The following is a 25,279-nucleotide window of genomic DNA, read 5'->3' on the forward strand; positions in this document are numbered from 1 at the left end:
TCTCCATAACCCAGATCTCCATAACCCAGATCTCCATAACCCAGATCTCCATAACCCAGATCTCCATAACCCAGATCTCCATAACCCAGATCTCCATAACGCAGATCTCCATAACCTAGATCTCCATCACCCAGATCTCCATCACCCAGATCTCCATCTCCCAGATCTCCATCACCCAGATCTCCATCTTTCAGATCTCCATCACCCAGATCTCCATCACCCAGATCTCCATCACCCAGATCTCCATCTCCCAGATCTCCATCTCCCAGATCTCCATAACCCAGATCTCCATCTCCCAGATCTCCATCACCCAGATCTCCATCACCCAGATCTCAATCTCCCAGATCTCCATTACCCAGATCTCCATCTCCCAGATCTCCATCTCCCAGATCTCCATAATCCAGATCTTCATAATCCAGATCTCCATAACCCAGATCTCCATAACCCAGATCTCTACACCCAGATCTCCATAACCCAGATCTCCATAATCCAGATCTCCATAATCCAGATCTCCATAACCCAGATCTCCATAACCCAGATCTCTATCTCCCAGATCTCCATCACTCAGATCTCCATCTCCCAGATCTCCATCTCCCAGATCTCCATCTCCCAGATCTCCATCTCCTAGATCTCCATCATCCAGATCTCTATCACCCAGATCTCCATATCCCAGATCTCCAGATCTCCATAACCCAGATCTCAAGATCTATATAACCCAGATCTCCATAACCCAGATCTCTAAATCCAGATCTCCATCACCCAGATCTCCAGATCTCTATCACTCAGATCTCCATAATCCAGATCTCCATAACCCAGATCTACATAATCCAGATCTCCATAACCCAGATCTCCATAGTCCACGTCTTTAGAACCCAGTTATGAGGTACATAAAGCCCGAGTCTATAGGCCTCAGGCCTATAGGCAAGGCCTATAGGCAAGGCCTATAGGCCTGGGTTCTATAACCCGATAGGCCTATTTCTAGATTTGAAGCTTTCGTGACTGCAAGGATTCATATTCTTAGTTTTTTTTTCGGTAAAGTCACGTAGGTAAAAAATGAAAATTAATAAAAGTAAAATAAAACACAACTAAAAAAAAAAAATCACGACGTTTCGGAGGCAACACAAGTTTCCGTTTCGATGTAAAGCTTCTTTCGTGACTGCAGGGATTCATCTTCATGGTTCTTTCGGTAAAGTCACGTAGAAGGGAAATAATAAAATAATAAAAATAAAACATAATGAAATACAATTCTCACGACGTTTCGGACCTGTTCTCCACCTGTGGACGGCTGCTTGCGTTGTGGCCGAAACGTCGTGAGAATTATTTTATTACGTTTCATTATTTTTATTTTATTACTTCCCTTCTACGTGACGACTTTACCGAAAGAACCAAGAAGACAAGTTTCCGTCTTCAGGTGGAGGGCCCATGGCTGGATAGGCCTATAGGCCCATCCAGCCATGGGCCCTCATAGGCCTCACATCAGCGACTCCACGAGTCCTCGAACTCACGCGACCTTCTCCCCCTGCCTGCAGGGACAGCGCCGCGACCTCGCCCAGACCGGGCAGCCATGGACTACCCCTACCTCAACACGTCCGCCTACGAGTCCTGCATGGCGGGCATGGAAGCCTCGGCCTTGCCTGGATCCTATACCGACTTTGGCTCGTGTAGCCAGGCAGGGGGGTTCCAGTACGGCCCCGTGCGGGCGCCATTCGGCCCGGGGACTCCCTGCTCGGCCCTGGGGCCTGGGAGTTGCTCGCTGGGCTCGCTGAGGGATCACGGCGGATCGTACGCAGCGGGTGAGTGGTGGTGGTGGTTGTTGGTGGTTGTTGTTGGTGGTGGTGGTAGTGGTGGTAGTGGTGGTGGTCATGGTGGTAGTGGTGGTAGTTGGTGCTAGTGGTGGTGGTGGTGGTGGTTGTTGGTGGTTGTTGGTGATAGTGGTGGTGGTGGTGTTGATCGTGGTGGTAGTTGGTGGTGGTGGTAGTGGTGGTAGTTGGTGGTGGTGGTAGTGGTGGTAGTTGGTGGTAGTTGTGGTGGTGGTAGTGGTGGTAGTTGGTGGTAGTGGTGGTGGTGGTCATAATGGTGGTAGTGGTTGTAGTTGGTTGTAGTGATGGTGGTGGTAGTGGTTGTAGTTGATGGTAGTGGTGGTGGTAGTCATTGTGGTAGTGGTGGTGGTGGTCATGGTGGTAGTGGTGGTAGTGGTTGTAGTGGTGGTGGTAGTGGTGGTGGTGGTAGTGGTACTGGTTAGTGGTGGTACTGGTGGTGGTGGTGTCATTGGTTGTGGTGCCCAGTGTCTCACTACCCAGTGTCTCACTAGCAGTGTCTCTATACACTACACTCACGACACACTAAACTACTATACAATACACTATACACTACACTATACACTACACTTCTATGTACTACACTATACACTACACTATACACTACACTCACGACACACTAAACTACTATACAACACACTATACACTACACTATACACTACACTCACGACACACTAAACTACTATACAATACACTATACACTACACTATACACTACACTTCTATGTACTACACTATACACTACACTATACACTACACTCACGACACACTAAACTACTATACAATACACTATACACTACACTATACACTACACTCACGACACACTAAACTACTATACAATACACTATACACTACACTATACACTACACTTCTATGTACTACACTATACACTACACTATACACTACACTCACGACACACTAAACTACTATACAATACACTATACACTACACTATACACTACACTTCTATGTACTACACTATACACTACACTATACACTACACTCACGACACACTAAACTACTATACAATACACTATACACTACACTATACACTACACTTCTATGTACTACACTATACACTACACTATACACTACACTCACGACACACTAAACTACTATACAACACACTATACACTACACTATACACTACACTTCTATGTACTACACTATACACTACACTATACACTACACTCACGACACACTAAACTACTATACAATACACTATACACTACACTATACACTTCACTTCTATGTACTACACTATACACTACACTATACACTACACTCACGACACACTAAACTACTATACAATACACTATACACTACACTATACACTACACTTCTATGTACTACACTATACACTACACTATACACTACACTCACGACACACTAAACTACTATACAATACACTATACACTACACTATACACTACACTTCTATGTACTACACTATACACTACACTATACACTACACTCACGACACACTAAACTACTATACAATACACTATACACTACACTATACACTACACTTCTATGTACTACACTATACACTACACTATACACTACACTCACGACACACTAAACTACTATACAATACACTATACACTACACTATACACTTCACTTCTATGTACTACACTATACACTACACTCACGACACACTAAACTACTATACAATACACTATACACTACACTATACACTACACTTCTATGTACTACACTATACACTACACTATACACTACACTCACGACACACTAAACTACTATACAATACACTATACACTACACTATACACTTCACTTCTATGTACTACACTATACACTACACTCACGACACACTAAACTACTATACATTACACTATACACTACACTATACACTTCACTTCTATGTACTACACTATACACTACACTATACACTACACTCACGACACACTAAACTACTATACAATACACTATACACTACACTATACACTTCACTTCTATGTACTACACTATACACTACACTATACACTACACTCACGACACACTAAACTACTATACAATACACTATACACTACACTATACACTACACTTCTATGTACTACACTATACACTACACTATACACTACACTCACGACACACTAAACTACTATACAATACACTATACACTACACTATACACTACACTTCTATGTACTACACTATACACTACACTATACACTACACTCACGACACACTAAACTACTATACAATACACTATACACTACACTATACACTTCACTTCTATGTACTACACTATACACTACACTATACACTACACTCACGACACACTAAACTACTATACAATACACTATACACTACACTATACACTTCACTTCTATGTACTACACTATACACTACACACCAAACTACTATACACTACTATACACTACACTACTATATACACTACATTATAGACTACTATACACTACACTACTATACACTACATTATACACTACACTTCTATACACGACACTATTAACTACACTACACACTACTATATACACTTTACACTACACTATACACTACTATATACACTACACTATACACTACACTACTATACACTACACTATACACTACACTATACACTACACTACTATACACTACACTATACACTACACTACACACTACACAATACTATATACACTACACTATACACTACACTATACACTACACTATACACTACACTATAAACTACACAAACTACACTATACACTACACTATACACTACACACTACACTATACACTACACTATACACTACACACTACATTATACACTACACTATACACTACACTATACACTACACTACTATACACTACACTATACACTACACTACTATACACTACACTATACACTACACTTCTATACACTATACACTACACTATACACTACACTACTATACACTACACTATACACTACACTATACACTACACACTACACTATACACTACACACTACACTATACACTACACTATACACTACACTACACACTACACTATACACTACACACTACACTATACACTACACTATACTCTACGCTATAAACTATGCACTACACTATACACTACACTATACACTATACTATACACTACACTACTATACACTACACTATACACTACACTATAAACTACACAAACTACACTATACACTACACTATACACTACACTACACTATACACTACTATACACTACACTATACACTACACTATAAACTACACAAACTACACTATACACTACACTATACACTACACTATACACTACACTATACACTACACACTACATTATACACTACACTATAAACTACACAAACTACACTATACACTACTACACTACACACTACACTACACTATACACTACACTACTATACACTATACACTACACTACTATACACTACACTACTATACACTACACTATACACCACACTATACACTACACTACTATACACTACACTATACACTACACTATACACTACACTACACACTACTATACACTATACACTACACTACTATACACTACACTACTATACACTATACACTACACTACTATACACTATACACTACACTACTATACACTACACTATACACTACACTACTATACACTACACTATACTCTACGTTGCGCACAGTGTCACGGGGTTTGTTGCTGGGGCGTTGTTCTGACCGCCCCCCCGCCACCGCTTTGCCGTCTGCGACAAAGAGCTTCACGGATTATCGGATTTATTACCGCGTTCTAAATGAAGATCCTCATTCTGGTGTGGTAGTGTAGCGGGTAGCGCTACGCCGCGCTACGAACCCGGAGACCCGGGTTTGATTCCCGCTCACGCCAACACCACCGGTGACGATTATCGGAACCGGTCCTGGGCCTCCCCTAGGTCGACTCAGCCTCAAATGAGTTAGCTCGGTGTGGTACTGAACATCGCCACTGGGGAGACAAAGGCGGTCGGGCGTGGTGGTGCTGGCCACCCACCCCCTCGTGTGCCGTTCTGGCCTTCATAGGTGCTGTTACTCGCTAACAGCACTTGCCCCTACAGTCTGTTAAGGCTATACGGGGGATCTTTGTGTACGTGTGTGTTTGTATGTGTATATGAGTTTGTGTATACGTGTTTATGTATGTGTGTGTGTATGTGTGTGTGTAGATATGTGTATACATGTGTGTGTTTGTATGTGTATATGTGTTTGTGTATACGTGTTTATGTATATGTGTGTGTGTGTACTATGTGTGTATATATGTACGTGTTTGTGTGAGTGTATATATGTCCGGCAAAAACAACCCCCTACCTCCTCGTGGTGCCGGACGGGCAACGCTGTCGTGGGCAGTGTCGTGGGGGGAGGGCCAATGCCCATTGGCCTTTCCCCTCATGGCGTCTGTGACCACCACAGCGGCTAAACGGGGACTCTGGATGGGTGCGAGGGGCTGGTAACCCGTCCACCTTCAATAAATTACCACTAAACTACGTCTAATAAAAAGCTTGTGCTGGAGGCCCCGGGGGGGGAACAGGCGTCTATGACGTCTCCTGGCCAAACCCCATTTGGCGGAGCCAGGAGATTGAATCTTCACCCTCGGGGCTCCTCCAGAAACAACAAAAAGCCACTTCGTGTGGCCACGTGGAATGTTCGATCGCTCACTGCGGAGGAGAGGCTGCCACTCCTCTGTCGGGAGCTGGACCGGTACCGCCTGGATTTCTGTGGCATTCAGGAGGTTAGGTGGACCGGCTCTGGCTCCTGCCACCATGAGGGGTGGACAGTCCTGTACTCGGGGCAGGAGACTACTAAACAACAGGGTGTGGCTCTTCTTCTGAAAAAAAGAATGAAGGGGGCGTGGGAGCGTGGCGGTGAGGTGTGGGAAACTGTAAGCCCCAGGCTACTTTGGGCTTGCCTTCCCATCAACTGGAGGCGAGGAGTGGTGGTCGTGGTTACTTATGCCCCCACCGAAGACGAACATCCGTGGAGGGATGCAGGCAAGGCCGATGAGTCAGATGCCTACTATGACCTCCTGTCACAGGTGCTGGCTAACGTGGCCCCTCGGGATAGAGTCATCTTGTTGGGTGACTTCACATGCCCGAGTTGGTCATGATGCTGGCACCTGGTCTGGAGTGATTGGAAGGCATGGGCCAGATCAGCTCAATAATAACGGTAGGAGGCTGCTAGATTTTTGTGCAGCCCATGGGCTTGTAATTACCAACACGCTGTTCAGGCATCGGTGCATCCACACAACATCATGGATACATGCAAGGTCCAAGCAAGAACATCTGCTGGACTACATAGTGACAGATCAGCGGATGCGGGCCCATGTCCTTGACACCAGGATCTACCGTGGAGCTGATCTGCCCTCTGACCATCGACTAGTCATCTATAAGATGCGCCTGCCATTCTTCCACTCCGGTGGTGGGTGTACACCCAGCACCCCATTCCAACCTAAGGTGGCCTGATCTCAGCTAGCTGATGGAAGTTGCAAGTGAGAATTTCATCATCGCTTGCGGTTGGGGTTGGCATCGTCCCCGACTCCTCCTGATGTCGAGGGTAAATGGGCAAGGTTTAGGACTGTGACTCATGCAGCTGCAATGGCTGCTTTGGGTACGCGGTCCAGACCTCCCCAGAGACCCTGGCCGACAGAGGAGGTGTTCAGGATGGTTGAGAAAAAGCGACAGGCCCACTCTAATCGTCTACAGCATCCCACGTCAGAGAATGAGGAGACTTACCGCAGCCTTCGCTCGGAGGTTCGGAGAGCCATGAGGCGCTGCAAGGATGGGTGGTGGTCGTAGGGTTTCTGAGGAGATGGAGTCTGGCTCAATGGCCCGCAATCACAAATCCCTATTTAACGGTGATACAATCTCCGACCCCCAGGAACAGGTTTGCAGATTTGCTGAGCATTTCTGAGGTCCTGGGCGAGAGGAAATTCCTCATCCTGGAAAACATTGTGGGACAAAGTGGGGATGATCCTGCTGAGGCTGCGGTGCCTCAAATATTGGAAAAAGAAGTCACCCCCTGTGAGTGGCTGGCTGAGGTGCCATTTGTTGAGGAAGTACTGAAGGCGATCCAGAGTCTGAGACCAGGAAAGGCACAGGGCAGAGATGATCTCCCAAGCGAAATGCTGAGGGAGCATGGCGTTTGTGCACAGACTGCCCTACATGACATCATAACAACAGTCTGGGCCATTGGACGGGTTCCGCAGGATTTGAAGGATGCCCTGCTGGTCCCCCTCTTTAAGAAGGGAGACCACACAGACTGTAACAACTACAGGGGCATCTCACTCCTCGGTGTGCCGGGAAAGGTCTTGGCAAGGATTATTCAACATAGCCTTGCTAGGCACGCTGAGGAGAGGCTTGCGGAGCCCCAATGCGGTTTCATGAAAGGGCGGTCCTGCACAGATGCCATATTTTCTGTCCATCTGCTACAGCAGAGATGTAGGGAATTCCAACAAGACCTACATCTCTGCTTTATTGACCTGGTCAAGGTCTATGATACCATCAGTAGGCCTGGGCTCTGGGTTGTTCTTCGTGCTTTCGGAGTCCCTGACCCTCTGCTCACGCGCATTAAGAACCTTCATGATGGTGAGTGGGCCCGGGTAAAACTACGTGGCCGGGAGTCGGAGCCTTTCCCAGTTCACCTTGGGGGTGCGACAGGGATGTCCTCTGGTTCCTACATTATTTAACATCTATTTCGACCACGTAGTTCGTGAAGCCTTCAATAGCTGTACCGGAGGAATTTTCATTTGGTACAGATACAATGGGAGGCTGATCAATGCCCAAATGCGGTCAAGGGATGGCTCTCTATTGCTCAACCACGTTATGTATGCCGATGATCTGGTAATTGTTGCTCACGCAGAGGAGGAGTTGGAGGCGCTGCTGCTAAACCTGGAGCTTGCCACAAAGAGGTGGGGCCTTACCATCAGCCCCACTAAAACTAAGCACCTGCCTGGGTATTTTGTACCATCGGACACTCCACCCCCACAACTCCCAATTGGTGATAGGGCAGTTGTAGAAAGAGTGGAGAATCTATATTTGAAAGAGTGGAGAGTTTCCCATACCTGGGCAGTGTGCTCATGACCGGCTCCGGTTTAGCAGCAAAGGTCTCACTCCGAATCAGTCGAGCGGCATTATCTTTTCATCGGTTGCGTAACGCTGTGTGGAAGCTACTATCACTCCGCACGAAGCTTCAGGTCTTCTCGGCCACGGTCATTCCCTCCCTTCTCTACGCTTGCGAAACGTGGTCCCCCCTAATGGAACATCTTCGCCGGTTAAAAACATTTAGGCTGGCCTGCCTACGATCCATCCTGGGTTTAACCAGGCTGGATTGTGTGAGGAGCTCACAAATCCTTGAAAGATCTGGGCAAAGTCCCATCGGTGAGCTCCTCCGGCAGGCAAGGCTGCGTTGGCTAGGTCATGTAGCCCGCATGCCCAGCCACCGCATGCCTAAACAGCTTTTGTTCGGCCGGATCGAGGGGGCTAAACGGGTGCGGCACGGGCTAGAGAAGAGATGGAGTGATATGGTACAGGAGGACGTGGAGCTGAGTGGACTTGCCGGTGACTGGTACCAGCGGTGTCAAGATCGGCCTCAGTGGAGGAGGCTCGTGAAGGACGCTACTGGGCAGTTGGAGGCAGTCGCCCTCCAACAACAACGGAGGGCGGAGGAGCGACGCTCACAACAACTAGCGGAGCGCCGGGTGGATAAAGCACAGCAAGTTGGCACAGTAGGGGGCACAGGTGGTGCATCAGCCAGTCATCTCGGTCATCTCGGTCAGTCGACCCGTGGCACCTGCTGGGTCTGCCCCGTGACCTCCTGCCAGCGGGCGTTCGACACTTCACGTGGTAGCCTCAAGGTGCACTTGGCCTGGCACAAGCGTCGTGGTGACGTCACCGCCACTTAATGGCGAATGGCGGTTGTTGTTGTTGTTGTGTATAATTGTGTGTGTGTGTGTATCAGCCTCAAACGAGTACCTGGTGTAGCGGTGTGTAAACATCGCCACTGGGGAGACAAAGGCGGCCGGGCGTGGTGCTGGCCACCCCACCCCCTCGTGTGCCACAGTGCCGGCCTTCATAGGTGCTACTCGCTAACAGCACTTGCCCCTACAGTCTGTTAAGGCTACACGGGGGATCTTTGTCTTTGTGCGTACTGAACGCACAAAGAGAATATGATCGTGTGCCGATGTACAATTGTGCACGTCCAATTGCCCGCGTATGTTTCGTGTATCATTTCGCATCAATAATATATAATCTGCGTGTTCAATTTGCGTGTGTTTTGTGAGTAGATATTAAAGTTGCGTGTGTGTGTGTGTAAAGCGCGTGCGTGTGTGTGTGTGTATGATTGTGTGTGTGTGTGTGTGTCGTTGTATACGTATATCGTTGTGTGTGTATATCATTGTGTGTGTGTGTGGGGAGCGGTGGGTGTAGTGGTTAGCGCTACGCTGCGCTACTGATTATCTGAACCGGGTCCTGGATCTCCCCTAGGTCGACTCAGCCTGAAACTAGTACCTGGTGCGGTGTGTAAACATCGCCGTGCCGGTAGCCTTCATAGGGTGCTACTCGCTAACAGCACTTGCCCCTACAGTCTGTTAAGGCTACACGGGGGATCTTTGTCTTTGTTTGTATATTATTGTGTGTGCATATGTATGTGCGAGTGTGTGTATCATTGTGAATATATTGGCGCGTGTATGATTGTTTATATAAATGTTTAATCGTGTAACTAATTGTGTGTACAAGTGTGTGTCGTTGTGTATATCGTTGCGTGCATTGCAATGTGTATAATTGTGTATCTACTTTTGTGTATATAATGTCGAGTGTAATATAGCGTATTAAAAAAATGGTGTATATGTGTGTGTGTGTGTATACAATTCTGCGTATATCATTCTTGTACGTATATAATTGTACGTATATAATTGTGTGTGTACATTTGTGTGTGTGTAATAGTGTATATAATCGCGTGCAAAATTGTGTCGAAAATGTATGTATGTAATCGCGTGTATGCTTACGTAAATAATTTGCGTGCATGACAGTGTATATAAATGTGTGTGTGTGTGTGTATAACTGTGCGTGTTCATCTTCTTGGTTCTTTACGGTAAAGTCATCACGTAGAAGGGAAATAATAAAATGATAAAAATAAAACATAATAAAATACATCTTCTTGGTTCTTTCGGTAAAGTCACGTAGAAGGGAAGTAATAAAATAATAAAAATAAAACATATTTTTATTATTTTATTACTTCCCTTCTACGTGACTTTACCGAAAGAACCAAGAAGATGAATCCCTGCAGTCACGAAAGCTTTAAATCGAAAAATAATAAAATACAATTCTCACGACGTTTCGGCCACAACGCAAGCAGCCGTCCGCAGGTGAAGAACAGGTCTGTCGGGAAGACAGCGTCTGAATGAATAATGAATCATGAATCATTCAGACGCTGTCTTCCCGACAGACCTGTTCTTCACCTGAGGACGGCTGCTTGCGTTGTGGCCGAAACGTCGTGAGAATTGTATTTTATTATGTTTTATTTTTATTATTTTATTATTTCCCTTCTACGTGACTTTACCGAAAGAACCAATGAGATGAATCCCTGCAGTCACGAAAGCTTTACATCGAAATATAATAACGTTTTATTTTTATTATGTTTTATTTTTATTATTTTATTAGTTCCCTTCTACGTGACGACTTTACCGAAAGAACCAACGAGATGAATCCCTGCAGTCACGAAAGAAGCTTTACATCGAAATTTCATTACGTTTTATTTTTATCATGTTTTATTTTTATTATTTTATTACTTCCCTTCTACGTGACTTTACCGAAAGAACCAACGAGATGAATCCCTGCAGTCACGAAAGAAGCTTTACATCTAAATTTAACTGTGCGTATTTTTTTGCGCATACAATTTCATGCGCATGTTTAAGTATTTTGTCGCGTGTAAACTTGCGTCTAATTGTCAGTGTATGATTGTGTACGCAATTGTACGCTTAATTGTGGCTATAATCATCTGCAATTGCGTGCAAATAAGTTTGTGAATACAGCATCACTACATACATCGCTGCGTGTGTATGGTTGTGAGTGTATAATTGTGTATCTGTGTGTACAATTGTGTATAGTTGTGTCTGTATATCTGTGTATGCAAATATAGCATTGAATGTATTCAATCGTGTGTAATTGTGAGTGTCTAATTGTGTATAACTGTGAGTGTATAATTGTGTATTTGTGTGTACAATTGTCTATAGTTGTGTCTGTATATCTGTGTATGCAAATATAGCATTGAATGTATTCAATCGTGTGTAATTGTGAGTGTCTAATTGTGTATAACTGTGAGTGTATAATTGTGTATTTGTGTGTACAATTGTCTATAGTTGTGTCTGTATATCTGTGTATGCAAATATAGCATTGAATGTATTCAATCGTGTGTAATTGTGAGTGTCTAATTGTGTATAACTGTGAGTGTATAATTGTGTATTTGTGTGTACAATTGTCTATAGTTGTGTCTGTATATCTGTGTATGCAAATATAGCATTGAATGTATTCAATCGTGTGTAATTGTGAGTGTCTAATTGTGTATAACTGTGAGTGTATAATTGTGTATTTGTGTGTACAATTGTCTATAGTTGTGTCTGTATATCTGTGTATGCAAATATAGCATTGAATGTATTCAATCGTGTGTAATTGTGAGTGTCTAATTGTGTATAACTGTGAGTGTATAATTGTGTATTTGTGTGTACAATTGTCTATAGTTGTGTCTGTATATCTGTGTATGCAAATATAGCATTGAATGTATTCAATCGTGTGTAATTGTGAGTGTCTAATTGTGTATAACTGTGAGTGTATAATTGTGTATTTGTGTGTACAATTGTCTATAGTTGTGTCTGTATATCTGTGTATGCAAATATAGCATTGAATGTATTCAATCGTGTGTAATTGTGAGTGTCTAATTGTGTATAACTGTGAGTGTATAATTGTGTATCTGTGTGTACAATTGTGTATAGTTGTGTCTGTATATCTGTGTATGCAAATATAGCATTGAATGTATTCAATCGTGTGTAATTGTGAGTGTCTAATTGTGTATAACTGTGAGTGTATAATTGTGTATCTGTGTGTACAATTGTCTATAGTTGTGTCTGTATATCTGTGTATGCAAATATAGCATTGAATGTATTCAATCGTGTGTAATTGTGAGTGTCTAATTGTGTATAATTGTAGGCACAGTATATAATCGATTGCACACAGTGTGTATTATTGTGTATGTTTGTGAGTGTGTAAATATGTGTAATTGTGTAAACTTTTGATCATATAATTAGGTATCATTGTGTATGTAGTATATTGTGCGTATGCATAATTCTGTGTACACACTATCGCTATATATAATTAGGTATCATTGTGTATGTAGTATATTGTGCGTATGCATAATTCTGTGTACACACTATCGCTATATATAAATTGCGGGGGTTTAAATGCATTCTGAATCTCCATATATATGTATAAAAAAAGTCAAAGTCGTGATTGTGTGTGTCTGTCCAAAATGTTTAGCGTACTTCCCGACATGCAAAAAATTGCAAATTTGCCATGTGGGTACTTTGCAGAATGTACACCATGCACAAATTATAAAAATATAAAAATACATTTTTTTCGGGCGGAGGGTGGGGGGTGGGGAAAGCTCAATAACGCAGAGATTTTTTGCACGGCTCGTGAGCTGTGACGTCACATCTGTCACGTGACCCGCGCACGTGGGAGGGGGGCGCTACGAACCCCGGCGGCACGAGTTCGATTCCCGCTCGCGGCCACCGCCGATTATTTGAACCGGTCCTGGGCCTCCCCTAGGTCGACTCAGCCTTGAATGAGTACCTGGTGCGGTGTGTGTGTGTGTGTGAACATCGTCACTGGGGAGACAAAGGCGGCCGGGCGTGGTGCTGGCCACCCCACCCCCTCGTGTGCCGTGCCGGCCTTCATTGGTGCTACTCGCTAACAGCACTTGCCCCTACAGCCTGTGAAAGCTATACGGGGGATCTTTGTCTTTGGAGCGGTGGTGCAGCGGTTAGCGCTACGCCGCGCTACGAACCCGGCGACCCGAGTTCGATTTCCCGCTCACGGCCACCGCCGATTATTTGAACCGGTCCTGGGCCTCCCCTAGGTCGACTCAGCCTTGAACGAGTAGCTGGTGCGGTGTGTGTGTGTGTGAACATCGTCACTGGGGAGACAAATTCTAGATTTGAAGCTTTCGTGACTGCAAGGAACCATCTTCTTAAGTTTTTTCGGTAAAGTCACCGTGTAGGTAAAACATCAAAATTAATTAAAATAAAATAAAATAAAAACAAAAATCACGACGTTTCGGATGATGCAGCTAATTCGGCTGTGACGGTCCCACCTGATGACGGAGACTTGTGTTGCCTCCGAAACGTCGTGATTTTTGTTTTTATTTTATTTTCATTCATTTTGATGTTTTACCTACACGGTGACTTTACCGAAAAAAACTAAGAATATGGGGAGACAAAGGCGGCCGGGCGTGGTGGTGCTGGCCACCCCACCCCCTCGTGTGCCGTGCCGGCCTTCATTGGTGGTGCTCGCTAACAGCACTTGCCCCTACAGTCTGTGAAAGCTATACGGGGGATCTTTGTCTGTGTCTCCGTGTGTGCCACAGCGCCGGTAGCCTTCATAGGTGCTACTCGCTAACAGCACTTGCCCCTACAGTCTGTTAAGGCTATACGGGGGATCTTTGTCTTTGGAGCGGTGGTGCAGCGGTTAGCGCTACGCCGCGCTACGAACCCGGCGACCCGAGTTCGATTTCCCGCTCACTGCCCCACCGCCGATTATTTGAACCGGTCCTGGGCCTCCCCTAGGTCGACTCAGCCTCAAACCGAGTAACTGCTGTCTGTGTGTGTCAACATCGCCACTGGGGAGACAAAGGCGGCCGGGTGTGGTGGTGAAGCTAGATGTTTATATAATTGTGCGTGTATGTTGTGTGTGTGTATGATTGTATTTATGAGTTAAACTACAATTTCCTGTGTGTGTCGTGGCAGGTATGTAATTGTGTACATGAGTGTGCGCGTGCATGAGTGCACGCATCATTGCTGATGTTTGAAGTGTATCTACTTGTATGTGTAATTGCGTGTGTTTAATTGGGTAAATAATTGTGTGCGTGTGTGTGTGTAAGCGTGCATATAATTGTGGATTTCAGTGTGTGTGTTTGTATATAATTGTATATATATATCATTGTTTAGAAATATAATTGCGTGCGTGTGTGTGTGTGTATTTGTGTGTGTGTGTACTTGTGTGTGTGTGTGTGTGTCAGTGTGTGTCAGTGTGTGTGTGTCAGTGTCTGTGTCTGTGTAGGTGTGTGTGTATTTGTGTGTGTATGTATGTGTCAGTGTGTGTGTGTCAGTGTCTGTGTGTCAGGGTGTGTGTCTGTGTCAGTGTGTGTGTCAGTGTGTGTGTGTCAGTGTGTGTGTGTGTGTGTCAGTGTGTGTCAGTGTGTGTGTGTCAGTGTGTGTGTCTGTGTAGGTGTGTGTGTATTTGTGTGTGTATGTATGTGTCAGTGTGTGTGTGTGTCAGTGTCTGTGTGTCAGGGTGTGTGTCTGTGTCAGTGTGTGTGTCAGTGTGTGTGTGTCAGTGTGTGTGTGTCAGTGTGTGTGTCAGTGTGTGTGTGTCAGTGTTTGTGTCTGTGTAGGTGTGTGTGTATTTGTGTGTGTGTCAGTGTGTGTGTGTCAGTGTGTGTGTGTCAGTGTGTGTGTCAGTGTGTGTGTCAGGGTGTGTGTCTGTGTCAGTGTGTGTGTCAGTGTGTCTGTGTCAGTGTGTGTGTCAGTGTGTGTGTGTCAGTGTGTGTGTGTCAGTGTGTGTGTGTCAGTGTGTGTGTGTCAGTGTGTGTGTTTCAGTGTCTGTGTGTCAGGGTGTGTGTCTGTGTCAGTGTGTGTGTGTGTCAGTGTGTGTGTCAGTGTGTGTGTGTCAGTGTGTGTGTGTCAGTGTGTGTGTGTCAGTGTGTGTGTTTCAATGTGTGTGTGTCAGTGTGTGTGTGTCAGTGTGTGTGTTTCAGTGTGTGTGTGTCAGTGTGTGTGTGTCTGTGTGTCAGTGTGTGTGTGTCAGTGTCTGTGTGTCTGTGTCAGTGTGTGTGTGTCAGTATGTGTGTCAGTGTGTGTGTCAGTGTGTGTGTCAGTGTGTGTGTGTGTCAGTGTGTGTGTGTGTCAGTGTGTGTGTGTCAGTAGGGGGGAGCGGTAGTGTAGCGGTTAGCGCGATTATCTGAACCGGTCCCGGGCCTGCCCTAGGTCGACTTAGCCTTAAATGAGTACCTGGTGCGGTGTGTAAACATCGCCACTGGGGAGACAAAGGCGGTCGGGCGTGGTGCTGGCCACCCACCCCCTCGTGTGCCGTTCCGGCCTTCATAGGTGCTCGCTAACAGCACTTGCCCCTACAGTCTGTTAAGGCTACACGGGGGATCTTTGTCTTTGTGTCAGTGGGGAGCGGTGGTGCAGTGGTTAGCGCTACGCTGCGCTACGAACCCGGCGACCCGCTCACAGCCAACACCACCATCAGTGACAGCGATTATTTGAACCGGTCCTGGGCCTCCCCTAGGTCGACTCAGCCTCAAATGAGTAGTACTGTCCCCCCCCCCCCCGCTCACTACAACTAGTTCAGTCTCCCCCCCCCCCATCCCCCCCATCTCCCCCCTCTCTCCCCCTCTCTCCTCCCCCCCATCTCCCTCCCCCATCTCTCCTCCCCATCTCCCCCTCTCTCCTCCCCCCCATCTCTCCCCTCCCCATCTCCCTCCCCCATCTCCCCCTCTCTCCTCCCCCCCATCTCTCCCCTCCCCATCTCCCTCCCCCATCTCCCTCCTCCATCTCCCGCTCTCCCCCCCATCTCCTCCTCTCTCTCCCATCTCCCCCCATTCCCCCATCTCCCCCCCCCCCCTCCATCTCACCCATCTCCCTCCATCTCATCCCATCTCCCCCATCTCATCCCATCTCCCCCATCTCCCTCCATCTCTCCCGTACCTCCCCACCCCCCTCCATCTCCTCCCCATCTCCCCCCCCCCCCCATCTCACCCCCCCAATCTCCCCCCCATCTCCCCCCCCCCGCATCCCCCCCATCTCCCCCATCTCCCCCCCATCTCCCCCCCCATCTCCCCCATCCCCCCCCCCATCTCCCCATCTCCCCCATCTCTCCCCATCCTCCCCCCATCTCCCCCATCTACCCCCATCTCCCCATCTCCCCCATCTCCCCCCCCCCATCTCCCCATCTCCCCCATCTCTCCCCATCCTCCCCCCATCTCCCCCCATCTACCCCATCTCCCCATCTCCTCCCCTCCCCCCATCTCCCCATCTCCCCCATCTCTCCCCATCTCCCCCATCTCCCCCCCCCCATCTCCCCATCTCCCCCATCTCCCCCCCCCCCATCTCCCCATCTCCCCCATCTCTCCCCATCCTCCCCCCATCTCCCCCCATCTACCCCATCTCCCCATCCCCTCCCCTCCCCCCATCTCCCCCCATCTCTCCTCCCCTCCCCCCATCCTCCCCCTATCTCCCCCATCTCCCCCCCCATCTCCCCCCCATCTACCCCATCTCCCCCCCCATCTACCCCATCTCCCCCCCCCATCCCCCCACCCCCCCCCCCCTCCATCCCCCCCATCACCCCATCACCCCCACCCCCCCCCCCCCATCTACCCCATCTCCCCCCCCCATCTCCCCCCCCAATCTCCCCCCATCTACCCCATCTCCCCCCCCCATCCCCCCCATCCCCCCCCTCCATCCCCCCCATCACCCCCACCCCCCCCCCCACCCCCCCCCCATCTCCCCACCCCCACAGTCCCCTACAAGCTCTTTGGGGAGCCGGCTTCCACCACCACCACCACCACCTCCTCCTCCTCCTCGTCGTCGCTGCTGCTGTGCGAGAAGCGGAAACAGCGGCGCATCCGCACGACCTTCACGAGCGGGCAGCTGCGTGAGCTGGAGCGCATCTTCGCCGAGACCCACTACCCCGACATCTACACACGGGAGGAGCTGGCGCTCAAGATAGACCTCACCGAGGCCCGTGTGCAGGTGGGGTGAGCAGCATCACCATCATCTCCATCACCTCCATCATCACCATCACCATCACCACTACCACCATCATCACCACCTCCATCACCACCTCCATCACCACCACCATTATCATCACCTCCTCCATCATCACCATCATCACCTCCATCATCACCTCCATCACCTCCATCATCATCACCATCACCACCACTACCCCGACATCTACACACGGGAGGAGCTGGCGCTCAAGATAGACCTCACCGAGGCCCGTGTGCAGGTGGGTGGGGCAGCATCACCATCATCTCCATCACCTCCATCATCACCATCACCACCATCATCACCACCATCACCATCATCACCATCATCACCATCACCACTACCACCATCATCACCACCTCCATCACCACCTCCATCACCACCACCATTATCATCACCTCCACCATCATCACCATCATCACCTCCATCATCACCTCCATCACCTCCATCATCATCATCACCATCACCACCACTACCCCGACATCTACACACGGGAGGAGCTGGCGCTCAAGATAGACCTCACCGAGGCCCGTGTGCAGGTGGGTGGGGCAGCATCACCATCATCTCCATCACCTCCATCATCACCATCACCACCATCATCACCACCATCACCATCATCACCATCATCACCATCACCACTACCACCATCATCACCACCTCCATCACCACCTCCATCACCACCACCATTATCATCACCTCCACCATCATCACCATCATCACCATCATCACCTTTATCATCACCTCCATCACCTCCATCATCATCACCATCACCACCACTACCCCGACATCTACACACGGGAGGAGCTGGCGCTCAAGATAGACCTCACCGAGGCCCGTGTGCAGGTGGGTGGGGCAGCATCACCATCATCTCCATCACCTCCATCATCACCATCACCACCATCATCACCACCATCACCATCATCACCATCATCACCATCACCACTACCACCATCATCACCACCTCCATCACCACCTCCATCACCACCACCATTATCATCACCTCCACCATCATCACCATCATCACCATCATCACCTTTATCATCACCTCCATCACCTCCATCATCATCACCATCACCACCACTACCCCGACATCTACACACGGGAGGAGCTGGCGCTCAAGATAGACCTCACCGAGGCCCGTGTGCAGGTGGGTGGGGCAGCATCACCATCATCTCCATCACCTCCATCATCACCATCACCATCACCACTACCACCATCATCACCACCTCCATCACCACCTCCATCACCACCACCATTATCATCACCTCCACCATCATCACCATCATCACCATCATCACCTTTATCATCACCTCCATCACCTCCATCATCATCACCATCACCACCACTACCCCGACATCTACACACGGGAGGAGCTGGCGCTCAAGATAGACCTCACCGAGGCCCGTGTGCAGGTGGGTGGGGCAGCATCACCATCATCTCCATCACCTCCATCATCACCTCCATCATCATCACCATCACCACCACTACCCCGACATCTACACACGGGAGGAGCTGGCGCTCAAGATAGACCTCACCGAGGCCCGTGTGCAGGTGGGGTGAGCAACATCACCATCATCACCATCACCTCCATCATCACCTCCATCACCATTATCATCATCACCACCACCATCACCGCCACCACCATCACCTCCTCCACCATCATCACCAGTTCCACCATCACCTCCACCATCACCACCGCCATCACCACCACCATCACCACCTCCATCACCACCACCAACACCACCACCAACACCATCACCACCAACTCCACCATCACCACTAACTCCAACAATTACAGACTGTTGTTATGATGTCATGTAGGGCAATCTGTGCACAAACGCCACCCTCCCTCAGCATTTCGTTTGGGAGATCATCTCTGCCCGGTGCCTTTCCTGGTCTCAGACTCCGGATCGCCTTCAGTACTTCCTCAACAGATGGCACCTCAGCCAGCCACTCACAGGGGGTGACTTCTTCTTCCAATATTTGGGGGTCGGAGATTAGATCACCGTTCTTTCCCCGAATGATGGTAATAGGTGTGGCGCTGCAGGTTACTCTTTTGATGGAGTTAAAGAGCGGGCCTTTGTGGCAGACTCCATCTCCTCAGCAACTCACGACCACCACCCATCCTTGCAGCGCCTCACGGCTCTCCGAACCTCCGAGCGAAGGCTGCGGTAAACCTCCTCATTCTCCGACGTGGGACGCTGTAGCCGATGAGAGTGGGCCTGTCGCTTTTTCTCAGCCAGCCTGAACACCTCCTCTGTAAGCCAGGGTCTCTGGGGAGGTCTGGACTGTGTACCCAAAGAAGCCATTGCAGCTGCATGAGCCACAGTCCCAAACCTCGCCCATTTCCCCTCGACATCAGGAGGAGTGGGGGACGATGCCAACCTCAGCTGCAAGCGATGATGAAATTCTCGCTTTTAACTTTGATCAGCTAGCTGAGACCAGGCCACTAAGGGTTTGAATGAGGTCCTGGGTGTACACCCACCACCGGAGTGGAAGAATGGCAGGCGCGTCTTACAGATGACAAGTCGATGGTCAGTGGGCAGATCAGCTCCACGGTAGGTCCTGGTGTCAAGGACATGGGCTCGCATCCGCTGGTCCGTCACTATGTAGTCCAGCAGATGTTCTTGCTTGGACCCGGCATGCATCCATGATGTTGTTTAAATGCGCCGATGCCGGAACAGCGTGTTGATAATTACAAGCCCATGGGCTGCACAAAAATCTAGCAGCCTCCTGCCGTTATTATTGAACTGATCTGGCCCATGCCTTCCAATTACTCCAGACCAGGTGCCAGCATCATGACCAGCTCGGGCATTGAAGTCACCCAACAAGATTACTCTGTCCCGAGGGGCCACTTTAGCCAGCACCTGTGACAGGAGGTCATAGAAGGCATCTAACTCATCGGCCTTGCCTGCATCCCTCCACGGATGTTCGTCTTTGATGGGGGCATAAGTAACCACGACCATCATTCCTCGCCTCTGGTTGATGGGAAAGCGAGCCCAAAGTAGCCTGGGGCTTACAGCTTCCCACACCTCACCGCCACGCTTCCACGCCCCCTTCATTCTTTTGTTCAGAAGAAGAACCACACCCTGTTGTTTAGTAGTCTCCTGCCCCGAGTAGAGGACTGCCCACCCCTCATGGTGGCAGGAGCCAGAGCCGGTCCACCGGACCTCCTGAATGCCACAGAGATCCAGGCGGTACCGGTCCAGCTCCCGACAGAGGAGCGGCAGCCTCTCCTCCACATTGAGCGTTCGTTTTAGAGGAGCCCCGAGGGTAAAGATTCAGTCTCCTGGCTCCGCCAAATGGGGTTTGGCCAGGAGACGTCATAGACGCCTGTCCCCCCGGGGCCTCTGGCACAAGCTTATTAATTAAATTTTTTTATCGTGGTTTGGGGGTAATTAATTGAAGGTGGAGGGTTATCATCTAAATTGGCCCTCCCCCGACGGCACTGCCCACCACAGCGTTTCCATCCAGCACTGAGGAGATAGGGGGTTGTTTTGCCGAAACACCAACTCCACCACCACCTCCACCACCAACTCCACCACCACCATCACCACCACCATCACCACCACCACCATGACCGCCACCACCTCCACCTCTGCTGTCACCACCACCACCACCGTCACCACGTCCACCGTCACCACCGTCACCACCACGATTACTACCATCACCACCACCACCACCACCACCGTCACCACCACTACCGTCACCACCGTCACCACCGTCACCACCGTCACCACCACAACCACAATCACCACCGTCACCATCACCGTCACCACCGTCACTACCACCACCACCACGATTACCACCACCACCACCGTCACCACCACAACCACCGTCACCACCACCACCGTCACCACCACCTCCACCACCACCACCGTCACCACCGCCACCTCCCCCCGGCCCTCCCTCCAGGTGTGGTTCCAGAACCGCCGTGCCAAGTTCCGCAAGCAGGAGCGAGCCGCTGCCGCCGCTGCGGCCACCACGGCGGCCTCCAGCGGAGGGATGAGTGGAGCCGCCAAGCTCACCACCTCCACCTCCTCCACCTCCACCTCCTCCTCCACCTCGTCAGCCGCCACCTCCTCCTCCTGCAAGAGAAACAATGACAACAACGACGACGACGACGACGGCGATGACGGCGAACGCGTCGACCCAGACAGCACCGGTGGTGCCGTTTGCAGCCCGGGGCCTCAACAACACCACCACCACCACCACCTCGCCTCCTCCACCACCTCCTCCACCACCTCCACCACCTCCTCGTCCGCCACCTCCTCTACCTCCTCCTCCTCGTCCACCGCCGTCGCCGCCGCCGCGTCGTCTTCGTCGTCTTCGGCGGCGTCTTCGTCGGCGTCGCCCGTGCCGTGCACGCTCGCCGAGTGCTCGGGCCCCAAGGCCCAAGCCGTCGACTGGGCGGCCGTGGCGGCTGGTGGTGGTGGTGGCGGCGGTGGTGGTGGTGGCGGCGGTGGTGGTGGTGGTGGCGGCGGTGGTGGTGGTGGCGGCGGCGGTGGCGGTGGCGGCGGCGGTGGTGGTGGTGGCCTCTTTGGTCGCCACGCCGGTAGCGCCCTCGTCGGCGGAGGCCTTGAGGCCCTGGGAGCCGCTGGGCCCTTCGCCTCGGTGCTGTCGTCTCTGCACAGGCCCCAACACCACGTGGCCCAACACCACGTGGCACACCACCACCACGTGGCGCACCACCACCACGTGGCGCACCACCACCACGGGGCGCACCACCATGGCACGGCGGGCAACAGATCACTCGGAGTTCTCGGCAAGGGAGGCCTCTTTTGAGAGGGCGGTCGGAGGGCTGTTGGAGTTGTTGGAGTGGGGGCTGGGGGGGGGCTGGGGGGGGAGGGGGGGGCTGGGAGGGAGGGGGGCTGGGGGGGAGGGGCTGGGGGGCTGGGGGGAGGGAGGGGGGGCTGGGGGGGAGGGGCTGGGGGGGGTGAGATGCGAGGAGACGGAGGGAAGGGGGCCTGTCTCTTCTCTCTCACTCCGAGTTTCATTTCCTTGAATTGTGTGTGTAGGGGGGGTGGGGGGGGGGTTGGGGGGGGGGCTGGGGGGGAGGGGCTGGTGGGGGAGGGGGGGCTAGGGGAGGGGCTGGGGGGGGGTGAGATGCGAGAGACGGAGGGAAGGGGCCTGCCTCCTCTCTCTCTCACTCCTCCGAGTTTCATTTCCTTGAATTGTGTGTGTAGGGGGGGGGGGCAAAGCTGGTGGGGGGGGGCAGGTGAGGGGGGGCAGGGCTGGGGGGGGGGGCAGGTGAGGGGGGGGGCAGGGCTGGGGGGGGTGTCGCCTCTCTCTCACTCCTCCAAGTTTAATTTCCTTGACTTGTGGGGGGGGGGGCAGGGTAGCTTCTATTCATCTATTAACTCAGGGGGGGGGGGGCTGAGTGAGAGAGAGAGAGGCAGACTCCAAATCTACAGCAACAGAAGGCATCGTCAGGGTCTGGGATTGAACCCACGACCTCCTGTGTACCAGGCGAGGTAGGCAACATCTCTCAGTGTCTGGGATTGAACCCACGACCTCCTGCGCACCAGGCGAGGTAGTCAACATCTCTCAGGGTCTGGGATTGAACCCACAACCTCCTGTGTACCAGGCGAGGTAGTCAACATCTCTCAGTGTCTGGGATTGAACCCACGACCTCCTGTGTACCAGGCGAGGTAGTCAACATCTCTCAGTGTCTGGGATTGAACCCACGACCTCCTGTAGACCGGGCGAGGTAGTCAACATCTCTCAGTGTCTGGGATAGAACCCACGACCTCCTGTGTACCAGGCGAGGTAGTCAACATCTCATAGCCACCGTGATGATGAAAGACCACCAGTAGCACCACTACTCACAGAGCAGACTAAGGCTCCCCCCATAGGGTTCATTGTTAATCACTGGGGGCTCACAGAGCCAGACTAAGGCTCCCCCCACAGGGTTCAGTGTTAATCACTGGGGGGGCTCACAGAGCCAGACTGAGGCTCCCCCCACAGGGTTCAGTGTTAATCACTGGGGGGGGGGCTCACAGAGCCAGACTGAGGCTCCCCCCACAGGGTTCAGTGTTAATCACTGGGGGCTCACAGAGCCAGACTAAGGCTCCCATAGGGTTTGGTGTTCATCACTGGGGCTCACAGAGCCAGACTAAGGCTCCCCCCATAGGGTTCAGTGTTAATCACTGAGACTCACAGAGCCAGACTCAGGCTCCCATAGGGTTTGGTGTTCATCACTGGGGCTCACAGAGCCAGACTAAGGCTCCCCCCATAGGGTTCAGTGTTCATCACTGGGGGCTCACAGAGCCAGACTAAGGCTCCCACAGGGTTCAGTGTTAATCACTGAGGCTCACAGAGCCAGACTAAGGCTCCCATAGGTTCCAGTGTTAATCACTGAGACTCGCAGAGCCAGACTAAGGCTTCCATAGGGTTCAGTGTTAATCACTGGGGCTCACAGAGCCAGACTAAGGCTCCCCCCACAGGGTTCAGTGTTAATCACTGAGACTCACAGAGCCAGACTAAGGCTCCCATAGGGTTCAGTGTTAATCACTGGGACTCACAGAGCCAGAATAAGGCTCCCACAGGGTTCAGTGTTAATCACTGAGACTCACAGAGCCAGTCTAAGGCTCTCCCCACAGGGTTCAGTGTTAATCACTGGGGGGGGGGGCTCACAGAGCCAGACTGAGACTCCCTCCACAGGGTTCAGTGTTAATCACTGGGGGGGGCTCACAGAGCCAGACTAAGGCTCCCCCCACAGGGTTCAGTGTTAATCACTGGGGGGGCTCACAGAGCCAGACTAAGGCTCCCCCCACAGGGTTCAGTGTTAATCACTGAGACTCACAGAGCCAGACTGAGGCTCCCCCACAGGGTTCAGTGTTAATCACTGGGGGGGCTCACAGAGCCAGACTGAGGCTCCCCCCACAGGGTTCAGTGTTAATCACTGGGGGGGCTCACAGAGCCAGACTGAGGCTCCCCCCACAGGGTTCAGTGTTAATCACTGGGGGGGGCTCACAGAGCCAGACTAAGGCTCTCACAGGGTTCAGTGTTAATCACTGAGACTCACAGAGCCAGACTAAGGCTCCCCCACAGGGCTCAGTGTTAATCACTGAGACTCACAGAGCCAGACTGAGGCTCCCCCCACAGGGTTCAGTGTTAATCACTGGGGGGCTCACAGAGCCAGACTGAGGCTCCCCCCACAGGGTTCAGTGTTGATCACTGGGGGAGCTCACAGAGCCAGACTGAGGCTCTCCCCACAGGGTTCAGTGTTGATCACTGGGGGGGCTCACAGAGCCAGACTGAGGCTCCCCCCACAGGGTTCAGTGTTAATCACTGAGACTCACAGAGCCAGACTGAGGCTCCCCCACAGGTTCAGTGTTAATCACTGGGGGCTCACAGAGCCAGACTAAGGCTCCCATAGGGTTTGGTGTTCATCACTGGGGCTCACAGAGCCAGACTAAGGCTCCCCCCATAGGGTTCAGTGTTAAT

General features: G+C 50.5%; 1 protein-coding gene across 1 annotated transcript; it reads left to right on the forward strand.

Annotated features, from left to right (window-relative positions):
• Positions 1 to 1,564: 1,564 nt before the first annotated feature.
• On the forward strand, positions 1,565 to 24,418 carry LOC144953277 (paired mesoderm homeobox protein 2B-like). Its single transcript, XM_078883848.1, has 5 exons — positions 1,565 to 1,793; positions 17,583 to 17,815; positions 21,746 to 21,844; positions 21,926 to 21,998; positions 24,408 to 24,418. Exons 1-5 carry the CDS (start codon positions 1,565 to 1,567, stop codon positions 24,416 to 24,418), a joined length of 645 nt encoding a protein of 214 aa, XP_078739974.1.
• Positions 24,419 to 25,279: the final 861 nt, after the last annotated feature.

Source organism: Lampetra fluviatilis, chromosome 73 (genome assembly GCF_964198595.1).
Source record: "Lampetra fluviatilis chromosome 73, kcLamFluv1.1, whole genome shotgun sequence".
Taxonomy (NCBI): domain Eukaryota; kingdom Metazoa; phylum Chordata; class Hyperoartia; order Petromyzontiformes; family Petromyzontidae; genus Lampetra; species Lampetra fluviatilis.

Coding starts and splice junctions, on each gene's coding strand:
- LOC144953277 (XM_078883848.1), top strand. CDS start 1,565: ATGGACTACCCCTACCTCAACACGTCCGCCTACGAGTCCTGCATGGCG. Junction 1,794..17,582: donor CGGCGGATCGTACGCAGCGG/GTGAGTGGTGGT, acceptor CCACCCCCACAG/TCCCCTACAAGCTCTTTGGG. Junction 17,816..21,745: donor TCACCGAGGCCCGTGTGCAG/GTGGGGTGAGCA, acceptor CCCTCCCTCCAG/GTGTGGTTCCAGAACCGCCG.